At 35.1% G+C, this 26,013-nt stretch overlaps 1 protein-coding gene across 7 annotated transcripts in view; it reads left to right on the forward strand.

The window, feature by feature from the left end:
* The window catches only part of GALNT13 (polypeptide N-acetylgalactosaminyltransferase 13), a 550,270-nt gene that overhangs the window by 324,503 nt on the left and 199,754 nt on the right, over nucleotides 1-26,013 (forward strand). For all 7 annotated transcript variants that reach the window (XM_059927894.1, XM_059927896.1, XM_059927892.1 and 4 more), the window contains one exon: nucleotides 20,320-20,437. In XM_059927894.1, the coding sequence (XP_059783877.1) occupies nucleotides 20,320-20,437 (118 nt within the window). The remainder of the gene's footprint in view (nucleotides 1-20,319; nucleotides 20,438-26,013) is intronic.

Raw genomic sequence — 26,013 nt, forward strand, 5'->3', positions numbered from 1 at the left:
AATATATGAACAATTATGAAGGATTTATTGTTTGTTCCAAATTATTTAAAAAGCTACTTAATTTGAAATATTTATGTTTAAAATATGTGTTTGCCCTTAATACAAAATAAGAACTATCATATAAATATTTAGTTGTCTAGATAAGCATTATCTACTTTATTAACATAAAATTATCACCTTCTTATTTTAACATATTATTGTGTACCTCTTGCCTGCAACCAAAAATTGATTTCCTGAACAATACTTGGGGAGGGAGTTCACTAGTTTAGCTCTTTAAAGATGAATTTGGTAAATCATCATTTGGTTGGAACAATAAAGAAGTACCCTAACATTCTAAAACAATATATATAACCCATTATCTAGACAAGAATGTCTCCTAGCCTACTGAGAGAATGACTTATCCATTGGCAAGACTAATTATATAATAATTAATTAAAACTAGCTCAAAAAATTGCCTAATGGAAGTGAACAGCTCTAAATGCTTGTTATTGGACAATTAAGTATTGGGACTGTTAACCCTCTTAAGGATACATTAACTACATCAAAGAGAAAATAACATGTAGTTCCAAACAGTTGCGTAAGGATGCAAAATTATTATGTCAATATTTGGAGTGTAATTTAGCAGTCCTTAACTCTTGCTGTCATCTTCACATTCACCTTGTATTATTGATCCTTGCCTCTAACAACTTGAGGAAATACAATGGCTCATATTACCATTGTTTGTTAGAAATCCTATTTTCTTAGATCATGGTTTCATTTAGTGTTAGATAATTTTTCAGCTTCAGATCCCAAGTGAAAATTATCAAAATACATGACCAATACACTCAAATATAGACAATATGTTATTTATTTGAAAAAGAGGTTTAAAAGATTGCATGTGCATACTTATTTTTTTAACACATTGGCAAAAGACATACTTTTTTAAACTTTATCTTCTCACAGAGTCAAAAGGTAAATAATTAAGAGCTAGCCAACATTTATAGTAAGAAATTGCTCATCTTATTCATAAAAGTAAAGATCTACATAGAAATCTACCATTATTTCTCATCTTTCATTAACTAAAGCAAAAGAGGAAACATCCAAATTGCTATATTTTCATCACAGTTTATGTGATTTTATTGTAATAACATGGAGAGATTATGAAATCTGAGTATATTTTATTTGTTTGCCTTAGTAACTGCACAGTATTTCACTGTGAAGGAGCAGTGTTTCAATGTTAAGAGAGCTGGAGCAAGAGAAAGAGAAAGCTCAGTCTTTGCTGAAGTTTCTAGATTCTTATGGCAAAAGGTTAATTAATTCACTGGCTCTGTTGTAACAGCCTGCAGGTAATTTTCATCAGCATAGCTGTAATGTGAACTTTCTTTGTACTTGTAATCTATTACTGGAGGATGTGATCATTTTTCTCACATTCATACAAACAGATAAATCATTCTAGGTGTTAAAGACAATTTTTTTCCTACTTGATTAACAGAATTCTGAATAGCTAAAGTGATTAAAATTAGGTTGAAATTTTGGTTTTCTTAGCTGAATGCTTTATTTAAAATGTCAGTTACGACAGAACTTTCTAGTGACTATAATTGGCTAGTTAGTCATCATTTAGAAATACAATCATTCATTTGCATACATAGAGGAACAACTTGAACTTGTAACCTAACCTTAGTTATACCTCATTTAAAGTAAAGTTTATAATGGTTATACTTATTATTCTATTCTCAACCTCTGGGCTTTGATATTTTCTTTTTGATAATAAATGGAGTTTGCGAAATGCTTGGCAATTGTGAAGTTATGAGTATGGAATAATAGCATAGCATACATAGTCCAGCTTTGTTCTTCTTTCTATTTAGTTTTCTTTAATCAGTAAACTGTCCTTGATATTAATTTAGTAGTCAAATTATATGACTTTTCAGGAATACCTCAATTATATGTGCAACAATACAGTAATCAAATCGTTAAACCAGAGGTCATAAACCAGGAGCCTGTGTGTCAAATATGCTCTGTTGATGTGTTTTCTTTAGCCTACATAATGTTTTGCACTTATTAAAATTACCAACATTTAAAAAATGAGATATTTTAACTGGTAGCGTAAGTTATCTGGTAGTGCAGATAATCTCCCAAATCATTTAATTAGTTTGGGGGTGTAGTATGCATTTTTTCTATATAATAAATATAACCGTTCAGCTGATTTGGTTCAGGCTATTGAAATGAGTTGGATTCCACATGCAAAAACACATGCGCGAACACTGTTGAGCACTGTGTTAGGTTCTACACATGCAAAGCTGAATAGAGCTATCTCTGCACTAAAGTTGCTCACTATCTGGCGCCAGCTGTAAGTCTGCTGGATAAGGGGAAAAGGCCAGCACAACTGGCTAGAGAGTGGATGTACAGGAGTTAAATTGTGTCAACTGATAGAGTGGTGTGTGCTTCTGGAAAAGAACCTGGCTCTTTAATCTTATTGATGGCGTTAGTCTCCTAATTATGCTCTGTAAGTAACCCTAAATAAATAGTTATAAAAGTATTAGTTTCTACTTTAATTTCTCACTGATTGAAATAGATTATTTAATTAAAAGCCTACGGGTTATTTATCAAGTCTATTTATCTTTCTTTACCCTTTGTGTCTTACCTTATGGACTTTTTTCACATTTAGTCATTATTAATATTCTCAGTATGACTCCCCTCTTTCTTACATTTGAGTACCATGTTCAGTATTTTTCTAAAGTAAAACAAAAGAGTTTTAGATTTTCTTCTAATCCATGCTAGCATAATAAATGAAACATAGATGTATTGATAACTATGAGTTTTTATTTCTGACACATTTGACTTTGGTATCCATTTTTATTAACATTTGTCTGATCTCATACATTTATTTTTCTCTCAATTGGAATTAGGAATTTATAAAGAAGATCAAATAAATTAAACAATGGTATTAATAACAACTTGGATTACAATCATTGTGAAAAGCTCTTGGAATATTCACATATATTATTTCCTGTATCCTTCTAGTATGATATCATAGAAGAAGCATTAAAGCTGGCTTTGGAGGATCTGGGTTTTATTTCAAGCTACTCCTATTGGGAATTTACCCAATTCTTCTCAACTATAAAATGGAAAATTATTCTCCCTGCCTTGCTTAACTGGTGAAGTGCTATAAAATATTAAATGAAATTTGAAATTATTTGCAAATAGTTATTTTAAATTTATTTCTGGTAATATAGGTAACAGATATATGCATTGAAAAATATATGTGACAAGTATCTATAAGTTTAAAGAAGCAGAACACCAATGAACCAGCTCTTTTAGTATTTTGTTATATTTACTTCCAGAGCATTTCTTTCCAGATACATTTCCCCACAATTTAAAAATTGATATATCATTAGTATTTTTCTATGCCATTAAAATTTTATCACAAATAAAAATTTTAATGGCTGTTAATATCTAAATTTTTTACTAAACCCTGTCTCTATTTTTAATAGTCTAAAGTCAACTAAGAGTTTTACACTTTGTTTTTGCCATGTATGTCTGTGATCTACAGTTTTTGCAATAATGTAATCTCTTTAGAATTATGCAATCAAGCAATATGAAATTTGTTTTAGTATTCTTGATACCTTTTGCCAATTTGATTTTCTCGCCCCAAATCATCACCGACTCCAATTTATAGTTCCTCTAGGAAGTATAATCAATGAAAAACACCTAGTTTATTCTGTAAAATCTTATACAAATATAAGACAATGTTTGTAATTCTATAATAGCAACTAGTAATATATTTCTTAATTTTTATCTATCAGGTTTTCTTTATTGTATTTTCCTCAGTCTAATGAAAATACACTTTTAAATTGGAGGAAAGAAAGCAGAAACAGATAAAGCCTGTGAGACACTTCTTTACAATAGGAGATACTAAAACAACAGCACAGGGAAAGGTCAAGGCTGTGCATAGAACAGACTTTGAAAGGACTTCAGAATGTTCAACAGTTCAACATTCAACCCTACTTGTGTTAAAATCTAATGTATGTTGACTTTGAGAAAAAAAAAATTCTACCTCAGGTGGAATCTTTAAATATGTATTCTTTGGAGAAAATAGTACATTTACAGTATATTACTTCCTAATGGTTTAGGGGATAATTTACAAGACTTTCCTAGCAGTCTGTTGAGATGAGAAGAAAACAGGAGTGGTATAGAAAGATTACAGGGTGATGAACTAAATATCACATTTATATACTGAATAATTGTATCACATTAACAAAAACATTTAAAAACATCTGGCCCCATTGTTATTTTGACCCCTCTGAAGCATTAAATGAAAGCAAAAGGAAAGGTTAAAATTTGCACCATTTACTGTACATTCTCTTTGGAAGCTTAGAGTTTTATCAGGTGGTGAGGATTATGAAAAAGGATTAAGGAAAAAGGAAAAAATAACTATTCCTTTTTTGGTAATATAGGTCTTTAAGCACAGGTTAAGGTATTTGATTCCAATATTTCATGGTAAATGGATTCTTTGGCAGAAAAACGAGCCATTTGCCCATACTAAGCAGAACTATCCTTTAAAAATAGCTTTGATTAGGCTTGGAAGAGGGGCTGGAAAAAGCTGCTGCTGCAGGCGGCCTGACTTTAGGAAGACCAGCTTTAACTACATGTTGAAAATTTTATCCCATAAAACAGAAACCTAGGTCTGAGGGGGCTAATGGCAGACTCTGGGAGGGATCATGCCAAGGAGTACTTCCTAGAACTTCTGCTGCCAGTGTCCTTGTCCCCATGGTAAGCCACAGCCAACCACTGCCTCTGCAGGAGACCCTCCAACACTAGCAGCCGTGTGGCTGACAGGGTCTTGGTGCTCTGGCCGGGTGTCAGGCCTGTGCCTCTGAGGAGGGAGAGCCGAGTTCAGAACATTGGTCCACCAGACACCCCCCTGGCTCCACATAATGTCAAATGGCTAAAGTTCTCGGAGAGATCTCCATCTCAACGCTAAGACCCACTCAACAACCAGCAAGCTACAGTGCTGGACACCCTATGCCAAACAACTAGCAAGACAGGAACACAACCCCACCTGTTAGCAGAGAGGCTGCCTAAAATCATAATGAGGTCACAGACACCCCAAAACATACCACCGGACGCGGTCTGCCCATCAGAAAGACAAGATCCAGCTTCATCCACCAGAACACAGGTACCAGTCCCCTCCACCAGGAAGCCTACACAACCCACTGAACCAACCTTAGCCACTGGGGGCAGACACCAAAAACAACGGGAACTATGAACCTGCAGCCTGCAAAAAGGAGACCCCAAAAACAGTGAGTTAAGCAAAATGAGAAGACACAGAAACACACAGCACATGAAGGAGCAAGGTAAAAACCCACCAAACCAAACATATGAAGAGGAAATAGGCAATCTACCTAAAAAAGAATTCAGAGTAATGATAGTAAAGATGATCCAAAATCTGGGAAACAGAATGGAGAAAATACAAGAAACGTTTAACAAGGACCTAGAAGAACTAAAGAGCAAACAAGCAACGATGAACAACACAAAAAATGAAATGAAAAATTCTCTAGAAGGAAAAAATAGCAGAATAACTGAGGCAGAAGAATGGATACGGCACATGGAAGATAAAACAGTGGAAATAACTACAGAAGAGCAGAATAAAGAAAAAAGAATGAAAAGAATTGAGGACAGTTTCACAGACCGTTGGAACAACATGAAACACAGCAACATTCGAATTATAGGGGTGCCAGAAGAAGAAGAGAAAAAGAAAGGGACTGAGAGAAAATTTGAAGAGATTATAGTTGAAAACTTCCCTAATACGGGAAAGGAAATAGTCAATCAAGTACAGGAAGAGCAGAGAATCCCATACAGGGTAAATCCAAGGAGAAACATGCCAAGACACATATTAATCAAACTATCAAAAATAAAATACAAAGAAAATACATTAAAAGCAGCAAGGAAAAAACAACAAATAACACACAAGGGAATCCCCATAAGGGTAACAGCTGATCTTTCAACAGAAACTCTGCAAGCCAGAAGGGAGTGGCAGGACATATTTAAAGTGATGAAAGGGGAAAACCTACAACCAAAATTACTCTACCCAGCAAGGATCTCATTCAGATTTGACAGAGAAATCAAAACCTTTACAGACAAGCAAAAGCTAAGAGAATTCAGCACCACCAAACCAGCTTTACAACAAATGCTAAAGGAACGTCTCTAGGCAGGAAACACAAGAGAAGGAAAAGACCTACAATAATAAACCCAAAACAATTTAGAAAATGGTACTAGGAACATACATATTGATAACTACCTTAAATGTAAATGTTCCAACCAAAAGACATAGACTGGCTGAATGGATACAAAAAGAAGACCCGTATATATGCTGTCTAAAAGAACCCCATTTCACACCTAGTGACACCTACAGATGGAACGTGAGGGGATGGAAAAAGATATTCCATGCAAATGGAAATCAAAAGAAATCTGGAGTAGCAATTCTCATATCAGACAAAATAGTCTTTAAAATAAAGAATATTACAAGAGACAAAGAAGGACACTACATAATGATCAAGGGATCGATCCAGGAAGAAGATATAACAATTGTAAATATTTATTCACCCAACATAGGAGCACCTCAATACATAAGGCAAATGCTAACAGCCATAAAAGGGGAAATCGACAGTAACACAATCATAGTAGGGGACTTTAACACCCCACTTTCACCAATGGACAGATCATCCTAAATGAAAATAAATAAGGAAACACAAGCTTTAAATGGTACATTAAACAAGATGGACTTAATTGATATTTATAGGACATTCCATCCCAACACAACAGAATACACTTTCTTCTCAAGTGCTCACAGAACATTTTCCAGGATAGATCATATCTTGGGTCAAAAATCAAGCCTTGGTAAATTTAAGAAAATTGAAATAGTATCAAGTATCTTTTCTGACAACAATGCTATGAGAGTCGATATCAGATACGGGAAAAAATCTGTAACAAATACAAACACATGGAGGCTAAACAATACACTACTAAATAACCAAGAAATTGCTGAAGAAATCAATGAGGAAATTAAAAAATACCTAGAAACAAATGACAATGAAAACACGACGACCCAAAACCTATGGGATGTAGCAACAGCAGTTCTAAGAAGGAAGTTTATAGCAATACAGTCCTACCTCAAGAAACAAGAAACATCTCCAATAAACAACCTAACGTTACACCTAAAGCAATTAGAGAAAGAAGAACAAAAAAACCCCAAAATTAGCAGAAGAAAAGAAATCATGAAGATCAGATCAGAAATAAATGAAAAAGAAATGAAGGAAACAGTAGTAAAGATCAATAAAACTAAAGGCTGGTTCTTTGAGAAGATAAACAAAATCGATAAACCATTAGCCAAACTCATCAAGAAAAAAGGGGAGAAGACTCAAATCAATAGAATTAGAAATGGAAAAGGAGATATAACAACTGACAATGCAGAAATACAAAGGATCATGAGAGATTACTATAAGCAACTCTATGCCAATAAAATGGACACCCTGGAAGAAATGGGCAAATTCTTAGAAAAGCATAACCTTCCGAGACTGAGCCAGGAAGAAATAGAAAATAAACACAGACCAATCACAAGCACTGAAATTGAGACTGTGATTAAAAATCTTCCAACAAACAAAAGCCCAGGACCAGATGGCTTCACGGGCGAATTCTATCAAACATTTAGAGAAGAGCTAACACCTATCCTTCTCAAACTCTTCCAAAATATAGCAGAGGGAGGATCACTTCCAAACTCATTCTACGAGGCCATCATCACCCTGATACCAAAACCAGACAAAGATGTCACAAAAAGAGAAAACTACAGGCCAATATCACTGATGAACATAGATGCAAAAGTCCTCAACAAAATACTAGCAAACAGAATCCAACAGCACACTAAAATGATCATACACCATGATCAAGTAGGGTTTATCCCAGGAATGCAAGGATTCTTCAATATGTGCAAATCAATCAATGTGATACACCTTATTAACAAATCGAAGGATAAAAACCATATGATCATCTCAGTAGATGCAGAAAAAGCTTTCGACAAAATTCAATACCCATTGATGATAAAAACCCTCCAGAAAGTAGGCATAGAGGGAACTTACCTCAACATAATATATGACAAACCCATGGCCAACAACATTCTTAATGGTGAAAAACTGAGACCATTTCCTCTAAGATAGGAAAAAGACAATGTTGCCCACTCTCACCACTATTATTCAACATAATTTTGGAAGTTTTAGCCACAGCAATCAGAGAAGAAAAAGAAATAAAAGGAATCCAAATCAGAAAAGAAGTAAAACTGTCACTGTTTGCAGATGACATGATACTATACATAGAGAATCCTAAAGATGCTACCAGAAAACTACTAAAGCTAATCAATGGATTTGGTAAAATAGCAGAATACAAAATAAATGCACAGAAATCTCTTGCATTCCTAGACACTAATGATGAAAAATTTGAAAGAGAAATTAGGAAACACTCTCATTTACCACTGCAACAAAAAGAATAAAATACCTTGGAATAAATCTACCTAAGGAGACAAAAGACCTGTATGCAGAAAACTATAAGACACTAATGAAGGAAATTAAAGATGATACAAACAGATGGAGAGATATACCATGTTCTCAGGTTGGAATAATCACCATTGTGAAAATGACTATAATTCCCAAAGCAATCTACTGATTCAATGTAATCCCTACCAAACTACCAATAGCATTTTTCACAAAACTAGAACAAAAAATTTCACAATTTGTTTGGAAATACAAAAACCCTGAATAGCCAAAGCAATCTTGAGAAAGAAAAACGGAGCTGGAGGAATCAGGCTCCCAGACTTCAGACTCTACTACTAAGCTACAGTAATCAAGACAGTATGGTACTGGCACAGAAACAGAAACATAGATCAATGGAACAAGATAGAAAGCCCAGAGATAAACCCATGCAGCTATGGTCAACTAATCTATGACAAAGGAGGCAAAGATATACAGTGGAGAAAAAGTCTCTTCAATAAGTGGTGCTGGGAAAACTGGACAGCTACATGTAAAAGAATGAAATTAGAACACTCCCTAACACCATACACAAACATAAACTGAAAATGGATTAAAGACCTAAATTTAAGGCCAGACACTATAAAACTCTTAGAGGAAAACATAGGCAGAACACTCTATGTCATAAATCACAGCAAGATCCTTTTTGACCCACCTCCTAGAGAAATGCAAATAAAAACAAACAACAAATGGAACCTAATCAAACTTAAGAGCTTTTGCACAGCAAAGGAAACCATAATCAAGATGAAAAGACAACTGTCAGAATGGGAGAAAATATTTCCAAATGAAGAAACTGACAAAGGATTAATCTCCAAAATTTACAAGCAACTTATGTAGCTCAATATCAAAAAAACAAACAACCCAATCCAAAAGTGGGCAGAAGACCTAAATAGATATTTCTCCAAAGAAGATATACAGATTGCCAACAAACACATGAAAGGATGCTCAACATCACTAATCATTAGAGAAATGCAGATCCGAACTACAGTGAGGTATCACCTCGCATCAGTCAGAATAGCCATCATCAAAAAATCTTCAAAGAATAAATGCTGGAGACGGTGTGGAGAAAAGGGAACCCTCTTGCAGTGTTGGTGGGAATGTAAATTGATACAGCCACTATGGAGAACAGTATGGAGGTTCCTTAAAAAACTAAAACTAGAACTACCATATGACCCAGCAATCCCACTACTGGGCATATACCCTGAGAAAACCATAATTCAAAAAGAGTCATGTACCACAATGTTCATTGCAGGTCTATTTACAATAGCCAGAACATGGACGCAACCTAAATGTCCATCAACAGAGGAATGGATAAAGAAGGTGTGGCACATATATACAATGGAATATTACTCAGCCATAAAAAGAAATGAAATTGAATTATTTGTAGTGAGGTGGATGGACCTAGAGTCTGTCATCCCGAGTGAAGTAAGTCAGAAAGAGAAAAATATTGAATGCTAACACATATATATGGAATCTAAAAAAAAAAAAAGAAAAAAAGGTTCTAATGAACCCAAGGGCAGGACAGGAATAAAGACGCAGATGTAGAGAATGGACTTGAGGACACGGGGAGGGGGAAGGGTAAGCTGGAACGAAGTGAGAGAGTAGCAGTGACATATATACACTAACAAATGTAAAAGAGATAGCTAGTGGGAAGCAAGTGCATAGCACAGGGAGATCAGCTCCGTGCTTTTTGACCACCTAGAGGGGTGGGATAGGGAGTCTGGGAGGGAGATGCAAGAGAGAGGAGATATGGGGATATATGTGTATGTATAGCTGATTCACTTTGTTATAAAGCAGAAACTAACACACCATTGTAAAGCAATTATACTCCAATAAAGATGTTAAAAAATAAAGGAAAAAAAAAAGTAGCTTTGATTAAAAAAAAAATAGCAAATCAAAAAATGGGCAGAAGACCTAAATAGACATTTCTCCAAAGAAGACATACAGGTGGCCAACAAACACATGAAAAGCTGCTCAACATCACTAATTATTAGAGAAATGCAAATCAAAACTACAATGAGGTATCACCTCACACCAGTTAGAAAGGGCCTCATCAGAAAATCTCCAAACAACAAATGCTGGAGAGGATGTGGAGAAAAGGCAACCCTCTTGCACTGTTGGTGGGAATGTACATTGATACAGCCACTATGGAGAACAGTATGGAGGTTCCTTAAAAAACTGAAAATAGAAGTACCATATGACCCAGTAATCCCACTACTGGGCATATACCCAGAGCAAACCATAATTCAAAATGAGACATTCACCCCAGTGTTCATTGGAGCACTATTTACAATAGCCAGGACATGGACACAACCTAAATGTCCATCAACAGAGGAATGGATAAAGATGATGTGGTACCCACATACCATGGAGCCATAAGAAGGAACGAAATTGGTTTTTTTGTAGAGACGTGGATGGACCTAGAGAATGTCATACAGAGTAAAGTAAGTTGGAAAGAGAAAAACAAATATCGTATATTAACGCATATATGTGGAATCTAGGGAAATGGTACAGATGAACTGGTTTTCAAGGCAGAATTAGAGAAGAAGATGTAGAGAACAAATGTATGGCTACCAAGGTGGGAAGGTGGGGTGGGGGATGGGTGATGGTGGTGGGATAAATTGGGAGATTTGGGTTGACATATATACACTTATATGTATAAAATGGATAACTAATAAGAATCTGCTGTATAAAATAAAATAAAATTCAAAAAAACAAAAGTAAATTAAACCTTGTCAAAACCTAAAAAAATAAAATAAACAAAATAAAGAAAGAATAAAAATAGCTTTGAAACTGTGTTCCATAAACTCTACAGGATTTGAGCAAGCTTCCTTTTCTCAGAGCCTAAGTCAGCATAAACTTTTAAAGTAACAGTTTCTTCTCTACCAAAATCTGCATCTCCTTACTCAACATATGTTCAAATGAGTGTTGTGGTGTGCAGTATTCCACTAAACTTCCCATTTTTTTCTCTGAAAAAACCTTTAATTACATTCAACATGCAATTATTTGTTACTCTAGTAAAAGAATGGCTATGCCTTTGATTCCTTTCTTCTGTTTTCTATATTGAGTATAGTTGACAGAATATGGAAGGACAGATACTCACAGCGTCTAATTTTCCTTTGGTTTCTAAACCTTCACAGAGGTTAACAAAATGAAGTCATTGTATTTTATGATTTGAAAAAATCAAAATTATGGCAACATTTCAGCTATTTGCCTCACATTTGTGTAAATAATAAAATATTTATGCTTATCATTTCTCTTTATCATGGTTCATAATATATGGGAAATGTTATTAATACAGAGCTAAACACTAACAGTCTAGATATTGTGTAATTTTACCATTTCAAATAACAGCCTAAAGCTGTGCTATGGTCTCACAAATCTTCTTTACACTTTTTCTCCAGAGATCTTGGTTATTTGCCAAGTAAGATTAAATAGAATCCTGATATATCAAAGGATTAGTGAGAAGAAATGATGTTTCAATAACTTTAAAAGAAATTGCTTTGAAGAGCAGTACTAACATTCACAGGAAAACATGGTACATAAATTTGGAGCTTGAAATCAGAAAAAGTGTATCTTGAATTAGCTACCTCAAATCCTTTGTTGTGTGAGTTATAAGGATAAATTGAGAGATGACGGATTGGCAGATGATTAGATAGATAGATAGATAGATAGATAGATAGATAGATAGATAGATAGATAATTTATATGTAGAAAGAAATTGTTTCCCTAACTGGACCACTAACTACCTGGGGGGGGTCCTTGAACAAGTCATTTAAATACATTGCAATTAAATTTGGTTGACCAAATCTGTAGGGCTTTTAAAGCTCTAAAATATTACAATTCTATTAAAAATTGATTAGACTCTGAAAACAATAAGATAAAGCTGATTATAATCTTGATAAACAGATGTTTTCCTCTTCTTCATTAAAATTAGTATTTAAATGTGCAGTACTTGCTTTGTGTTGATAGTATTCTAAGAGTATTACATTAAAACGTATATCCCCATTTTACAGACGATCAAATTAAAGCATAGAGTTTAAGTGACTTGCTGAAGGTCACACTGTGGGACTGAGTTTTGAACCCAGTCAATCTAGATACAAAGTCTATACTCCTAAAAACGAATTGGCTGCCTCTTAGAGTCTCTTTACTGTCTGCCTGCTTTTCACACACATGGTGATTATCCCAGTGTGAAGTACGGGATATATTGTCTTATTGGAGAAAATGCAGGCCTTGCATTTTAGCATTACTGAATAATCAAATGTATTCTATCACAATTTCTTTGGACTTATCAAGTTCTGCTGAAAAGCTTCAGTATTTTTCCAGGTCAAATGCTTACTTTTTGAGTCCTTTACTACTCTACATTGTTATATAAAGCTTTATATCTGTAATTCTAAAATACTATCAAACTCAATCCCCAGAACTCTAAGTAGAGGATAAGGTCTTTAAACACCCTAGAATTAGTGAAGGCATCTTTATTATCAATTTAGCAGATGTAAGCAAAGAATTTTTTTTGCAATTTCAGAAATAAAATTGCAGGTAATTTTGACTTTCAAACATGGAAGGCAAATACTCCATATTCATAATACTCAATAAGAAGTGACAATTGCCTTGAGAGAAACAGAGTGCTATAGCACAAGGTAGAAGGGAAAGATTACAACCAAACTGGGGGGAAGAGGCTTGTACTATGGCCAGCCTGTATGGAATATATAAACTTTGCATTGACCTAAGAATGGAGCAGGTTTGAACATATAAGGGGAGTTTACAAAGGAAAATTCAAGTGGCAAATTGATGTGAACAAATGCACCAAGGTGGGAAAGTATGAAGCATTTACTGGTATAACTAAACACTTTAAGTACAGATAAATAGTTAAAAGGAATGGAGGAGCTCATTGGGTAGGTCCAGATCCCTGCTGCCAAGATAAAAAGCTGGAATTTATTAAAATAGGTTTTGGAACATCTGGTTAACAGTTTCAGAGGAATTCTGATTTAGAGAAATTAATCTGGCAGTGATTTGTAGGATACATTTTAGAAGTAGCAGACTCTAGAAGCAAGAGAGTTCCATTAACAAATGGTTAGAAATAAAAGGACTAAAATTGGAAAGTGACCATGGTAACAGAGATAAGTGTCAAAAATACTTAAGAAAAAAAAAGGAAGTATTTGGGAAATGACCGAATGAGGCAAAAAAGAAAAAGGTGCTGGAAGGTGGTTTGATGAAATAAGGTCTGATGAATAAAGTCTTAGGACGCTAGAGAAAAATAGAGGACTTTGAAAGAGAAACAGATGTGGTAGCACATTCTCAGTTCTATGTTACATACACTGAGAAGAGTCAGAAGGAGTTTTTTAAGTAAACATCTAGTGAGTACTTAGAAAAGCACAACCAATGCAGAGGAGGGAAGAGAGAAAAGACAACATAGATCAGGAGTCATCCTCATAGAGGTGATGGTTAAAGGCATATGACCGATGATCTGATACAGGTAAAGAGTTAGAAAGAGAAAAGTGCCACTGAGAGACCCTTGAGAAGACTACATTTTGGGGAAAATAAGATAATTATTAAGCACATATATCTGCAAAACAATACTGTACTGGTATATTATACTCATGTCACAGATGTGAAACTAAGAGCTTGACTGAGATCTGATAGCCAGCAAGGGAAAGGAAGAGGAAGGGGAATCAATAAGCATCATAAAATAAATATTTAAACTGATAGAAGGAAAAACCTCTCTAGAACAATGCAATGGGAGTCAGAAGTGCAAAGAATTTAAGCAAGGAGGTCGGTAAATTGTGTTAAATGCTTTCAAAGGAAGAAGGCAAGGAAAGGCTGTTGAAGTTCATAATCAATGGGCCCTTTCAGAAAGAGGTTATTATAGAGATGGGAGCAAGATCCAGATTCTAGTGAGAAGGTCAAGAGGAGTTGAGGGAGTATGTAGAAAGTATCCTTTCAATAAGGTCACCAGTGAAGGGAATAGAAAATATATGTCCCTGGTTTGAATGAGTAGTAGGATGGAGTGAAGATGTATTATGGTTTAGGGTAGAACTTAGTTGAGCAGTTTTGTAAGCTCAAGGGGACAATCTAGAAATCAAAGACATAAAACACAAATGTAATAGTCAATGAACAAATAGCTGAAAGAGTACAGGCATAGCTCAGAGATTGTGGGTTTGGTTCCAGACCACTGCAATAAAGCGAATATCACAATAAAGCAAGTCACACAAATTTTTGGTTTCCTGGTGCATTTAAAAGTTATGTTTACATTATGCTGTAGTCTTTTAAGTGTGCAATAGCATTGTGTCTAAAAAAATATACATACCTTAGGTAAAAAATACTTGCTAATAAATGCTAACCATTATCTGAGCATACAGTAAGTCATAATCTTTTGATGGTGAAGGGTCTTGCCTCAGTGTTGATCCCTGCTGACTGTGGGAATTTCATAAAATAAGCAACAGTAAAGTTTACCCCATCGATTGACTCTTCCTTTCACAAATTATTTCTCTGTAGCATGCAATGTTGTTAGATAGTATTTTATCCATAGGACTTCTTTCAAAATTGGAGTCAATCCTCTCAAATCCTGCCACTGCTATATCAACTAAATTTATGTAATATTCTAAATCCTTTGTTGTCATTTCCCAGTTTTCACAGACTCTTCACCAGGAGTAGATTCCATCTCAATAAACTATTTCCTTTGCTCATTCATAAGAAGCAACTCCACATCTGTTAAAGGTTTGTTATGAGATTGCAGCAATTCAGTCACATCTTCAGGCTCTATCTCTAATTCTAGTTCTCTTGCTATTTCCACCACATCTGCAGTTACATCCTACACTGAAGTCGTGAACCTCCCAAAGTCATCCTTGAAGGTTGGAATCAACTTCTTCCAAATTCCTATTAATGTTGATATTATGACCTCTTCCCATGAATCATGAATGTTCTTAATCGCATCTAGAAGGGTGAATCCTTTCCAGAAAGTTTTCAATTAACTTTGCCCAGATCCATCAGAGGAATCACTGTCTATGGCAGCTATAGCCTAATGAAATGGGTTTCTTAAAGAATAAGAATTGAAAGTCAAAATTACTCCTTGAGCCATGGGCTGCAGAATGGATGTTGTGTTAGCAGGCATGAAAACAACATAATCTTGTTGTACATCTGCATTAGAGCACTAAGGTGACCAGGTTCACCTTAGTAAGTCTCAACAGTGGGCTTAAAACATTCAGTAAACCATGTTGTAAACAGATTTGCTATCATCCAGGCTCTGTTGTTCCATTTATAGTGCACAGGTGGAGTAGATGTAGCACAATTCTTAAGGGCCCTGGGATTTTCAGAATGGTAAATTAGCATTGGCTTCAACTTAAAGTCACCAGTTTCCTTAGCTCCTAACAAGAGAGTCAGCCTATCATTTGAAGCTTTGAAAGTCAGGCATTGACTTCTCCTCTCTAACTATGAAAGTCTTGAGATGGCATTTTCTTCCAATATAAGGCTGTTTCATCTACATTGAAAATCTGTGTTTTAGTGTAGCCAACTTCAATAATTATCTTAGCTAGATTTCTGGATAATTTGCAGCTTGTACATCAGCACTTGCTGCTTCACCTTGCAGGTTTATGTTATAGAGACAACTTCTTTCCTTAAACCTAATAAACCAACCTCTTCTAGCTTTAGAAGCATTCTTCTGCAGCTTTCTCACCTCTCTTAGCCTTCATAGAATTGAAGAGAGTTAGGGCCTTGCACTAGATTAGGCTTGGGTTTAAGAGAATTTTGTAGCTGGTTTGATCTTCTATCCAGACCACTCAAACTTTCTCCATATCAGCAATAAGGCTGTTTTGCTTTCTTAACATTCATGGGTTCACTGGAGTAGCACTTTTAATTTCCTTCAAGAACTTGCCATTTGCATTCACAACTTGGCTGTTTGGCACAAGAGGCCTAGCTTTAGGCCTATCTCGATTTTCAACACGCCTTCCTCACTAAGCTTAATCATTTCTAGCCTTTGATTTAAAGTGAGAGATGTAGGACTTTTTCTTTCACTTGAACACTTAGAGATCATTGTAGGATTATTAATTGGTCTCAGGGAATAGGGAGGCCCAAGGAAAAGAAGAGAGACAGGGGAACAGCCGGATGGTGTAGAAGTGAGGACACACACAACATTTATTGATTAGGTTCACTGTTTTATATGGGCGTGGTTCGTGGTGCACCTAACTACAATAGTTAACATCGAAGATCACTGATCACAGATGAGCACAACAAATATAATAATAATTTAAAAGTTTTGAAATAGTGTGGAATTACCAAAATGACACAGAGACATGAAGTAAGCAAATGCTGTGGGAAAAATGATGCCAATAGACTTACTCAACTCAGAGTTGCCACAAACCTTCAATTTGTAAAATGCACAATATCTGCAAATCTCAGTAGATCAAGGGGTAATAAAAGCAAAAAAAAAGTATGCTTAGAGTCAGAAAAGAGCTGGCTGAGGGTAAAAGGGTGAATGCTATCCCACAGTGAGAGGAAAGGAGACATTGTTTTCTCTGAGACAAGAGGAAGGAAGAGGCCCTGAGAAACACACATATTAACGTAGAGATTGAGGGAGGTTAAGAGTTCATGATTGAGAGAGTTTAGATTTTATGCATTGCCTGAATCTTCAATTTCTTGAGAAGAGTCCATAACTTTAGGAAAATATTCAGTTAAAAATGAGACAAGTGAACAAATAGAGGTAAAAGGATTGTTAGATCTTTGTGGACTTGCAGAGGGTCAATAACATGGATTTGTAGCGGGACCAGATGACCTCAGCTTATTACTTTTTTAGTGATTCTCTAGGTCTTAGGAGCAGAGGTAGATGAGGAAGGGTAAGTTTACCCAGTAACTAATATTTATAAAAAGAGAATGGGGTCAGTCAGGCAAGGACAGAGAACCTAGGGTGCTCAGCTAGGTGCTCACTGACATGGCAGGGTCTTGGAGAGGGGTTGGGAGGAGGGAAGCAATTTCTGCAGGGAGTTATTCTGTGAGAGTATGGAGTAGCTAAGGAATGATAACCATCAATGAAGGATAAAAAGTGACTTCCATAGGATTGAAATAGGAGGGGTTAAAAAATTAAAAGGTGTGTTCAGAGAGGCAGATTTCAGAGTTCAACCCCTTGGATCTGAAGTGTTTTTAAATGATTTTGAAATCCAAAATGAGAACATGTATATGGGGAGCCAAAATTAATTGAAGGACACTTAAGATTTTGATTGAATGATTAATATCAGCAACAACAAGAAAGATGTATTACCCAGCCTTATTAACTATTTATAATGTACCAAGTGCTGTGCCAAGTGCTTCAGTTCTATTAACTCAGTTCATCTTCACCTACTTACTGTGTGGTAGGTAATATTTGCAGCCATTGGGCTGATTATATTTCCCCCAATAAAATTGATGGAATTGATTGGTCTGACATTGCAGAGACACAACCTTAAAAAGACAATTTTAGCTAACTCAACTATAATCAAGGTTTTTAATTTTCTAGGTACCCTGAAAACTTAAGGTCTGCACAGGAATATGTAAATAGTTCATGGGGGGACATTACAGAGCAGTTAACTTAGAACAGAACATGCTACACAGCACTGTCTGTGGCTGTAGATATTATTTAAGACACCATCTCTGGACTGTTTGAGAGAGCTAACTGACATTGCAAATACAAAAAAAAAAAATTCTCCCTAGGAACATCCATCTTCAGAAAATACAGGAATTTTTTGAGCAATATTTTTTTAAGCTTTTGTTACTTTTCAACTAAAAGTAAAACTTATTTGAGTCATTTTTATGGTTAAGTATATAATTAATTGTAGCCATTTATAATATATTTCTCACATATTTGTAGGAATTATCACCAACTCTAAGATGAAACTCAATACATGTATTTAAGTTAAATGCATTAGTTCCCTATTAGTACATAGATAAGTGAACAGGCACTCTAATTGTTAAAAATGCATCCTTAACATTCTTAAGCACCTGGTTACATTATGATAGGATAATTGCAGCAATTTCTGTTCCTCATTTCATTAGACTATTCAGCACTATAATACCTTATACAGTTATTTCCATGGAGTTCCAAAACTCCAATCAGGTGAGGGTCATGGCTAGTCCGTAATTACCATCTGCTTAGCTTTGTTAGTGTTTCTCTTTATTACTCGGTAGGTCAATGATACTGTTCTTGATAGGAAGCCAGCAAGACCAAAAGTAATAAAACAGCTCAGACCAAGTGAGGCTCTGCTACTCCAACTGATGGACAGTTAATTACCTGAGTATAAAACAGTGAGAGCACTGGGAGAAATAGAGAACTCTGTGATATTGTAGATATCCAAGTACAATATTATTTGGTGGTTTTTCAATGAGCTACACTGTTCAGTTAGAAAACATGATCATATCCTGTGGCAGAAGAGGATATAATTTTGAGAAAAATAGAACATTTGGTTTTCTAACAATCTCAAACTATCCTTGAATAACTCAGGGGTTAATCTGAGTATAATTTATAGTCAGCCCTTGGTATCCAAGGTTTCTCCACATCAGAGGATTCAACCAACCATGGGTTGTGTAGTATTGTAGTAGTTACTGTTGAGAAATATCTGCATATAATTGGACCCAAGCAGTTCAAGTCCATGTTGTTCAAGGGTCAACTGTACCTGGATGAGCATTCCAAATCTAAGTTATTAGATCAATTTCTCCTCTTTAGCAGCACAGTAGACTTATCTGGGAACTTTATACAATATCAAAGATCTGACCGCACTCCTGGCCAATTAAATCTAAACCTGCAGAGAGTGGCACCCAAGCATGGAAATGTATTTTTTAAAGTTGCCTCAGGTGCTGCTAATGTGCTACAAAGGTTGAAAACCTCTATTCAAAAATAATCATTGCTAGTATAGATTCATTTGTGAACAACTAGAACTTTCTTTTTCAGTTTCAGTTCACATTGCTTATACAGAAAGACTTGTGTGGTTCACACATTAACCACTGATTTTAATGAAACTTTTCAAATTAAAAATTAATTATTCTTTTTAAAACTTAACACCTGACTTCTTAGTTTCTATAGAGAAAGTTTGAATATGAGAACCAAAAATATTTATTCCTAGTAAAAAGGTTTGGATCTTGGCCAACTGTCCTTCTAAACCTGTGAATAGCATACAGGATTTATGTTTATCCATAGGGTTATATGATTCATTCTATCATTTTAATTAGGTAAGCAGCTGTAAACAATTAGATATAAAGTTCTATGGTACTTATGATACTTATGTAACTATCATTAGATACTTATTGCCTATAAACATTTTACAGCATTTAATATTTTTCATATTTAAATAGGCTATAGATCTTTTCATAGAGAAACCACTTCTATATGTTTCTAGAGTTCATATTAAAATAATTTATAATTAGGTGACAAAAGACAATTGGTAGTTTCATGACCAGTTCATCTCTTTACGAATAGTGCTAAGAGCCCTAACTTCTCTTCACTATGCCTTTCAGAAAGGATGTATATGCCTCTGTCTTAAATGGCCAGTGTTCCTTCCTTGTATCTGTTTGATCACCTATAAGAAACATATAGACTAATCTAGATATAGTTTTACAGAAAGTGTGAAATAAAATGCTCTTTATTAATTTTAAAACCTCTAACAACTTGGCTTTATGTTTCCAGTTTGAGATTTTTGAGTACTATTTTTTTAATTTAAAATGTCTCAAAAATATTTGCTGTAGTCTCATTAAACTCCACACATTGTTTTCAAAAGATATTCTTTTCTTTTTGTTTTTTTTCAACTAGGACCCCTACTATGGCTGGTGGCCTATTTTCTATTGACAGAAACTACTTTGAAGAGATAGGAACTTACGATGCAGGAATGGATATCTGGGGTGGAGAGAATCTTGAAATGTCTTTTAGGGTAATTGCATTTTACTTTATTTTTTGACTCTGAACATACTATGCTGTAACATGCACATATAGACTCAGTAATTTACTGTCAAATATTTTTTGTAAAGTGATAGAAATTACTGATCAGTTGGTCATTTTAATACTTGTTTAGGAACTCTGCTAGAGTCTTTTTGCATGCAATATTTACTGTTAAATGGGAAATTAGAGGCAATTTTTAAGTTTTCAAAATAATTCTTTTATACATAATTCAAAGACACTAGGGCTTTTCTAAAAAGACGGGCTTTATTTTTTAATAAAGCATTATCCTATGAAATCACTTTGTGTTTTTGAACTGAAACTTGGAAGTGTTTATGATATCTGAATTTGCAAGTGCTGCTTGAGGTTATTCTCAAATACCTTTAAGAATAACCTGTGGTCAAAGGAATTCTGGGTAATTCAAGTAACATGACTGTTTTCACAATCATAGACATTATTGTTTGATAAATCAGTTTTAATAATGCAAATGCACTTATTAAATGGCCTTCCAAGTAAACAAAAATTAAGAATTAATCCCTCGTATAACCAATACTAGGAAGCATATGAATAATTTTAATATATTATTACATTCAAAAATTTTAAATACAGATAAATGTTCCTTCTTACTAAGAAATAATAAGGGATAGCATACTGTTTTTTTCTTCAAACCACATTCAGTATCATTTAAAAAATGAGTTAAATTAATAATACTGTTGTTTTTTCTTTCCTATAATTTAACCTGAATGATTTGAAACACTGTATCGTTTTGCTGGCATTATTTGCACAACAAAATTATTAGAGTTTAGATATATTAATCTATGAAGTTCAAGAGTTATACCTTTTAATTTCTTATTTAGAAAGTAAACTTTGTTTTTCACAAATATAAATATGTTTGATGTTGTGTAAGCAAATGTCAAAATTTGAGAATAAGAATTACTTTGAATTTATATAATGTGGAATTTAATGGATCTTGGATAATCTGACTTATTTTAGAAGGACTAGGATGTCCTTGTTATACAACTTTTTGCCTATAAATCTTCCTAATAGTCCAATGTCTGAGAAGATCATCAGTTAATGAAATTTTATTCTTCCCATATTTGCTTATATACTCATAGTCGGATGGAGCTTGCTCCACAAGACTTAGTAGCATACCTAGGAATGTCTTCTTGTTATGAAGTACAGAATACATCTTTGCACAATCTTTGGGACATTTGGGGACCCAACTTTTTTACTCAATGTAGTTCTCAAAGTGCAGAATATAAGAGCTGACAGTTTAAAAGGAAGAAGAGAAAAGAAAGAAGGGAAGGAGGTAGGGAGGGGGGAAGAAAGGAAAGATAGTATACTCAAGACCTGAAAAACAATTTTCTCTTACCCTTAGATTTAATGAAGAGAGCATTTACACATTCATTAACCAATATTCCTTGGATGCTGTGCTGGAAATTCATAAGGAAAAAAATTAACATAGCAATACTACTCTTACCTAGTGATCCTATTACCCATCTTTTTTTCCTTCTTTCCTAACATTCTTATTCACCTCTTTCCTGCTCACCTGTTAAGCTTGATTCTCTGCCAGTAGACTCCCCTTACTTTCATCACAGAACTCCCAGATTAGATGGATGCTCTTCATCTAACTGATTGAAAGATGTGTCAGGGAGGAATGTATTAGGAAGGAATTTAGTGGAATAATATGATATGCCAGGAGAACATGATCAGGAAATACAACAGAGATATTAAGGTATCAGAAAGGAAGATTTGAAAATATGGTATGTGATGCAGATACCAGGTGAACAGAGTGAATGCAACTAGAGGCCATAAGAATGATCAGATCACTAAATAATAACACAGGAGGTTTTCTGTGATTGGTTGTTTGAGATTATTAAGAGATAAAATACTCCTAAGTGATTGGTCTTTGATTTAGTTTCCGTATGCTATCAATAGAAACAAAATGTATATTTTGCTTTTTATTAGACTCTTGATTCATGTTTTACTTTACTTTTCTTTCTATGACATGAATATGTGTTAGCTTAATAGTTGGTACCCTGGCTGAGGAAGATTTTGAGTGAGAGAAAACGCTGGAACAGTACATTAGCAAAGGGATGACACTCTCCTTTAGATTAATTTCATAACAAGATGTGTGACTTCAGGAAATGAGAATACGTTGGAGATTTATAATCAGAAGATCTATGTCTAATATCCAGCTTAATTATTATACAACAAACATATATTGAACATGTAGTATGTCCTTTACACTTTCCGGATCCTGAGACTGCCAAAGTGAAGAAGGCCTGATGCTTTTACTCTCAGGGAAGCACATCTCAAAGAAGAGGTACATAGGTATCAGTGACAGTAAAATGTGATCATTTTTTTTGTAGATTTATGTATGAGGTTTTCTTGTCTCCATCATGTTAGTATAGGCAAATTACTTAACCTCAACTGTGAAAAGGTGATTATAATAATAGTAAAGTTATAGTTGTCTTATAGCTCTGGTCTATGTAGATTTGAGGATGAAAAACATAGAAATATTAAATTCCTGCAAAAAACTAGTACTCTGGCTGGCCTTATGGGAGTTTAAGCCAATTCAAAAGAATACACTTTGGGGGATTTATTTATAACAGTATCACTTGATCTTTGATGCCCAGAGTATTGTAAGTACTGACAGACCTTGAATATCTGATGAAAACTGTAGACCCCCCAAGAAAGATGCATCCGTCTCCTACACACAGTAGGTTTGAACACAGTTTCAAAGTGTTGAAAAATCCCTTGAAGTCTCTGGATAAAAATTCTTGGCATAAAATAATAGTGACTTCTAATATTTATAGAGCTAGTAAGTAGAATACTTGAAAATTGAACCCCAGCATTCTGAGACCAGTGGCCGTGCTGCTAATTACTGTACCACTACCTCCCCTATAAAGGTCCATCCCTCCCTAACATGACAGCCCTGACAGCTGATGGTGTTATCAGGAGAGAGGGGAGAAGCTAACATGCAAATGCGATCTTCCTGAACAATGCCGAGACGGTTGTCTCATCTAGTGACTTATCTTCTTCTTATACGCTTTAGCCTCTTACGGGTAATACATGTCCAATAGCAGTGAGAATATGTACAAGTAGATCCTAATGCTCCTGAAAACTTAGTCTCAGATACTGTTCTCCACTCCTTTACACAACAATCATCAAAATAACATAAATTCCAAAATGTAAATGTAAATTTTAACTGATATTATTGATTTCCTACTCAATAGGTACAGGGCATACAGTTGTGAACAAAATAGACAAAACCATGTGTCCTTACGGAACTTATATTTTAGTGAAGGAGACAGACAATAAACAAGAGAAGCAAAATACATTAATATATTAGTGATAGGGCTTCCCTGGTAGCGCAGTGGTTAAGAATCCGCCTGCCAATGCAGGGGATATGGGTTCCAGCCCTGGTCCAGGAAGATCCCATATGCCACAGAGCAACTAAGCCCGTGCACCACAACTACTGAGCCTGCGCTCTAGAGCCTGCATGCCGCAACTAATGAAGCCCGTGCGCCTAGAGCCTGTGCTCTGCAACAAGAGAAGCCACCACAATGAGAAGCCCGCGTACCACAACAATGAGTAGCCCCCACTCGCCGCAACTAGAGAAAACCCGCGCGCAGCAACAAAGACCCACTGCAGCCAAAAATAAATAAATAAATGAATAAATAATATATATATATATATATATACTGGTGATAAGTGTTAAAGAGAAAAAACTAAGGAAGAGAAGAGGAATATGAAATGGTAGATCTTGCAAATTGTTAGGGGTTGAAATTTTATACAGGAAGAACTCAGAAATGAATATTCATATAAAATAGTTTATGACAAAATTAACCCAGTATAGTATGAATTTATCATCAAAGGTATCATCTATCTTTAGAAGTCCAATGCACTATCCATTGCACACAGAGCCACTCATCTGTCTTTGAATAATATCCATGATGTTATCAGTACCACCCAATAAGCATCACCACCTGAAATCCTTGCCTTGCATGAGGCAATAGCACAAGAGCATTATTTCCAAAAGAGCACAATATGTGAGATAATCTGTCACTGTAGAACCAACTGAGGTCATTAAAAAGAGTCAGAAGACAGCAAAAGACTCAGAAGAGTGTCCCACTGCCCTGAAGCATAGACTAGTGGTTACAAGAATGGTCTGGGAACGAGGCAGCCTGGGTTCAAGACCTAGCTCTAGCACTTATTAGCTGTGTGAGTTTGGGTAAGGTAGCATGTCTCCTAAGCTCTAGTATGTTTGCATCTAGGCCTTAACCATAGATAATCAAATGAAAGAATGTTCATGAAAAGCCCTTTAAAGCCAGAATATGCAATACATATATAAAATACTGCTGCTCTAAGTGTTAGTCAGTATGTGGTTCTAAATCTCTCCTGACCAGAAAGAGATTAAATTTTAGAAAAAAACAAACAACAACAACAACAACAACAAAAAACCTTTCTGTTTAGACTGCTGCAACATCCTCTGAGATAACCACTGACATTCTAAGAACTTACAGTGTAAAATGTTTACCTACACTCATAAAATGGCTTAAATAAAACAACTGAGTTTAAAAAAAAGACAGGAAAGTGTCATCTAGAGTTGGTGTAACAGGTACTGAATTTATACATACACACACACAGACGAACCTAAGTCAATTTTTTAAACGGACAAAATATATATGGAAAAAGAGTTTCAAGACATCAGACAGTAAGTCATAAATGATGATGGTCTCTGAGAGATGGGAAACAAACAAGGAGGGCCCTTGAGTTTCCTTGGCTTACTGCCTTGAGATAGTGTCTAGACTTCAGCAACATGAAGGGAGACTTAGCCAGATCCCAGTGGACTCCATGAGTTGAGGAAATGGACCTGAGTGTCTGGAGAGCTCAAGGCAACTAGAATTTAGTGGACAGAGTAATGGAGAGGAGAGAGCTGCACAGACAGAGAACTCATGAAATATGGAATACTGAACAGTGCACATGTGTGAGAAGATGGCCCAAGTTTGAGGAAAAAACTCATAAATCTTAGAGGTCTCACTGCCCCAGTGCTCACTTAGGACCAGCAATAATGCCTGTACCCTCCAACCACACTGATTTGTGGAGCATGGTGTAGAGTAAATATTGGGAAACTACATAATATGCTTTGACATAGGCCATGCAACAGAAAGAAGTCAAAAGTAAGAGTAATAGTATTTTGGACTGAATGAAAATTAACATAAAGCATATCAAAGTTTGTGGTGCCACTAAAAGCAATACTTAGGGGGAATTTATAGCACTAAATGTCTATATTAAAAGAAGAAAATATAAACGATCTAAAATCAGTGACTTCAGCTTCTTCCTTTAGGGACTGGAAAAAAAGGAGGAGAGTAAATCCAAAGTATGTAAGAAAGGAAATAATAGAGATTAAAGCAGAAATTATGAAATATAAAAGAGGAAAAGTTTAGATAAAAGTGAGTAAACCAAAAGCTGTTACCTTGAGAAGATCAGTAAAACTGATAAATTTCTGACCACACTTAATAGGAAAAATAGAAGATACAAATTACCAACATTGGAAATGATAAC

Source organism: Balaenoptera ricei, chromosome 7, assembly GCF_028023285.1.
Source record: "Balaenoptera ricei isolate mBalRic1 chromosome 7, mBalRic1.hap2, whole genome shotgun sequence".
NCBI lineage: Eukaryota > Metazoa > Chordata > Mammalia > Artiodactyla > Balaenopteridae > Balaenoptera > Balaenoptera ricei.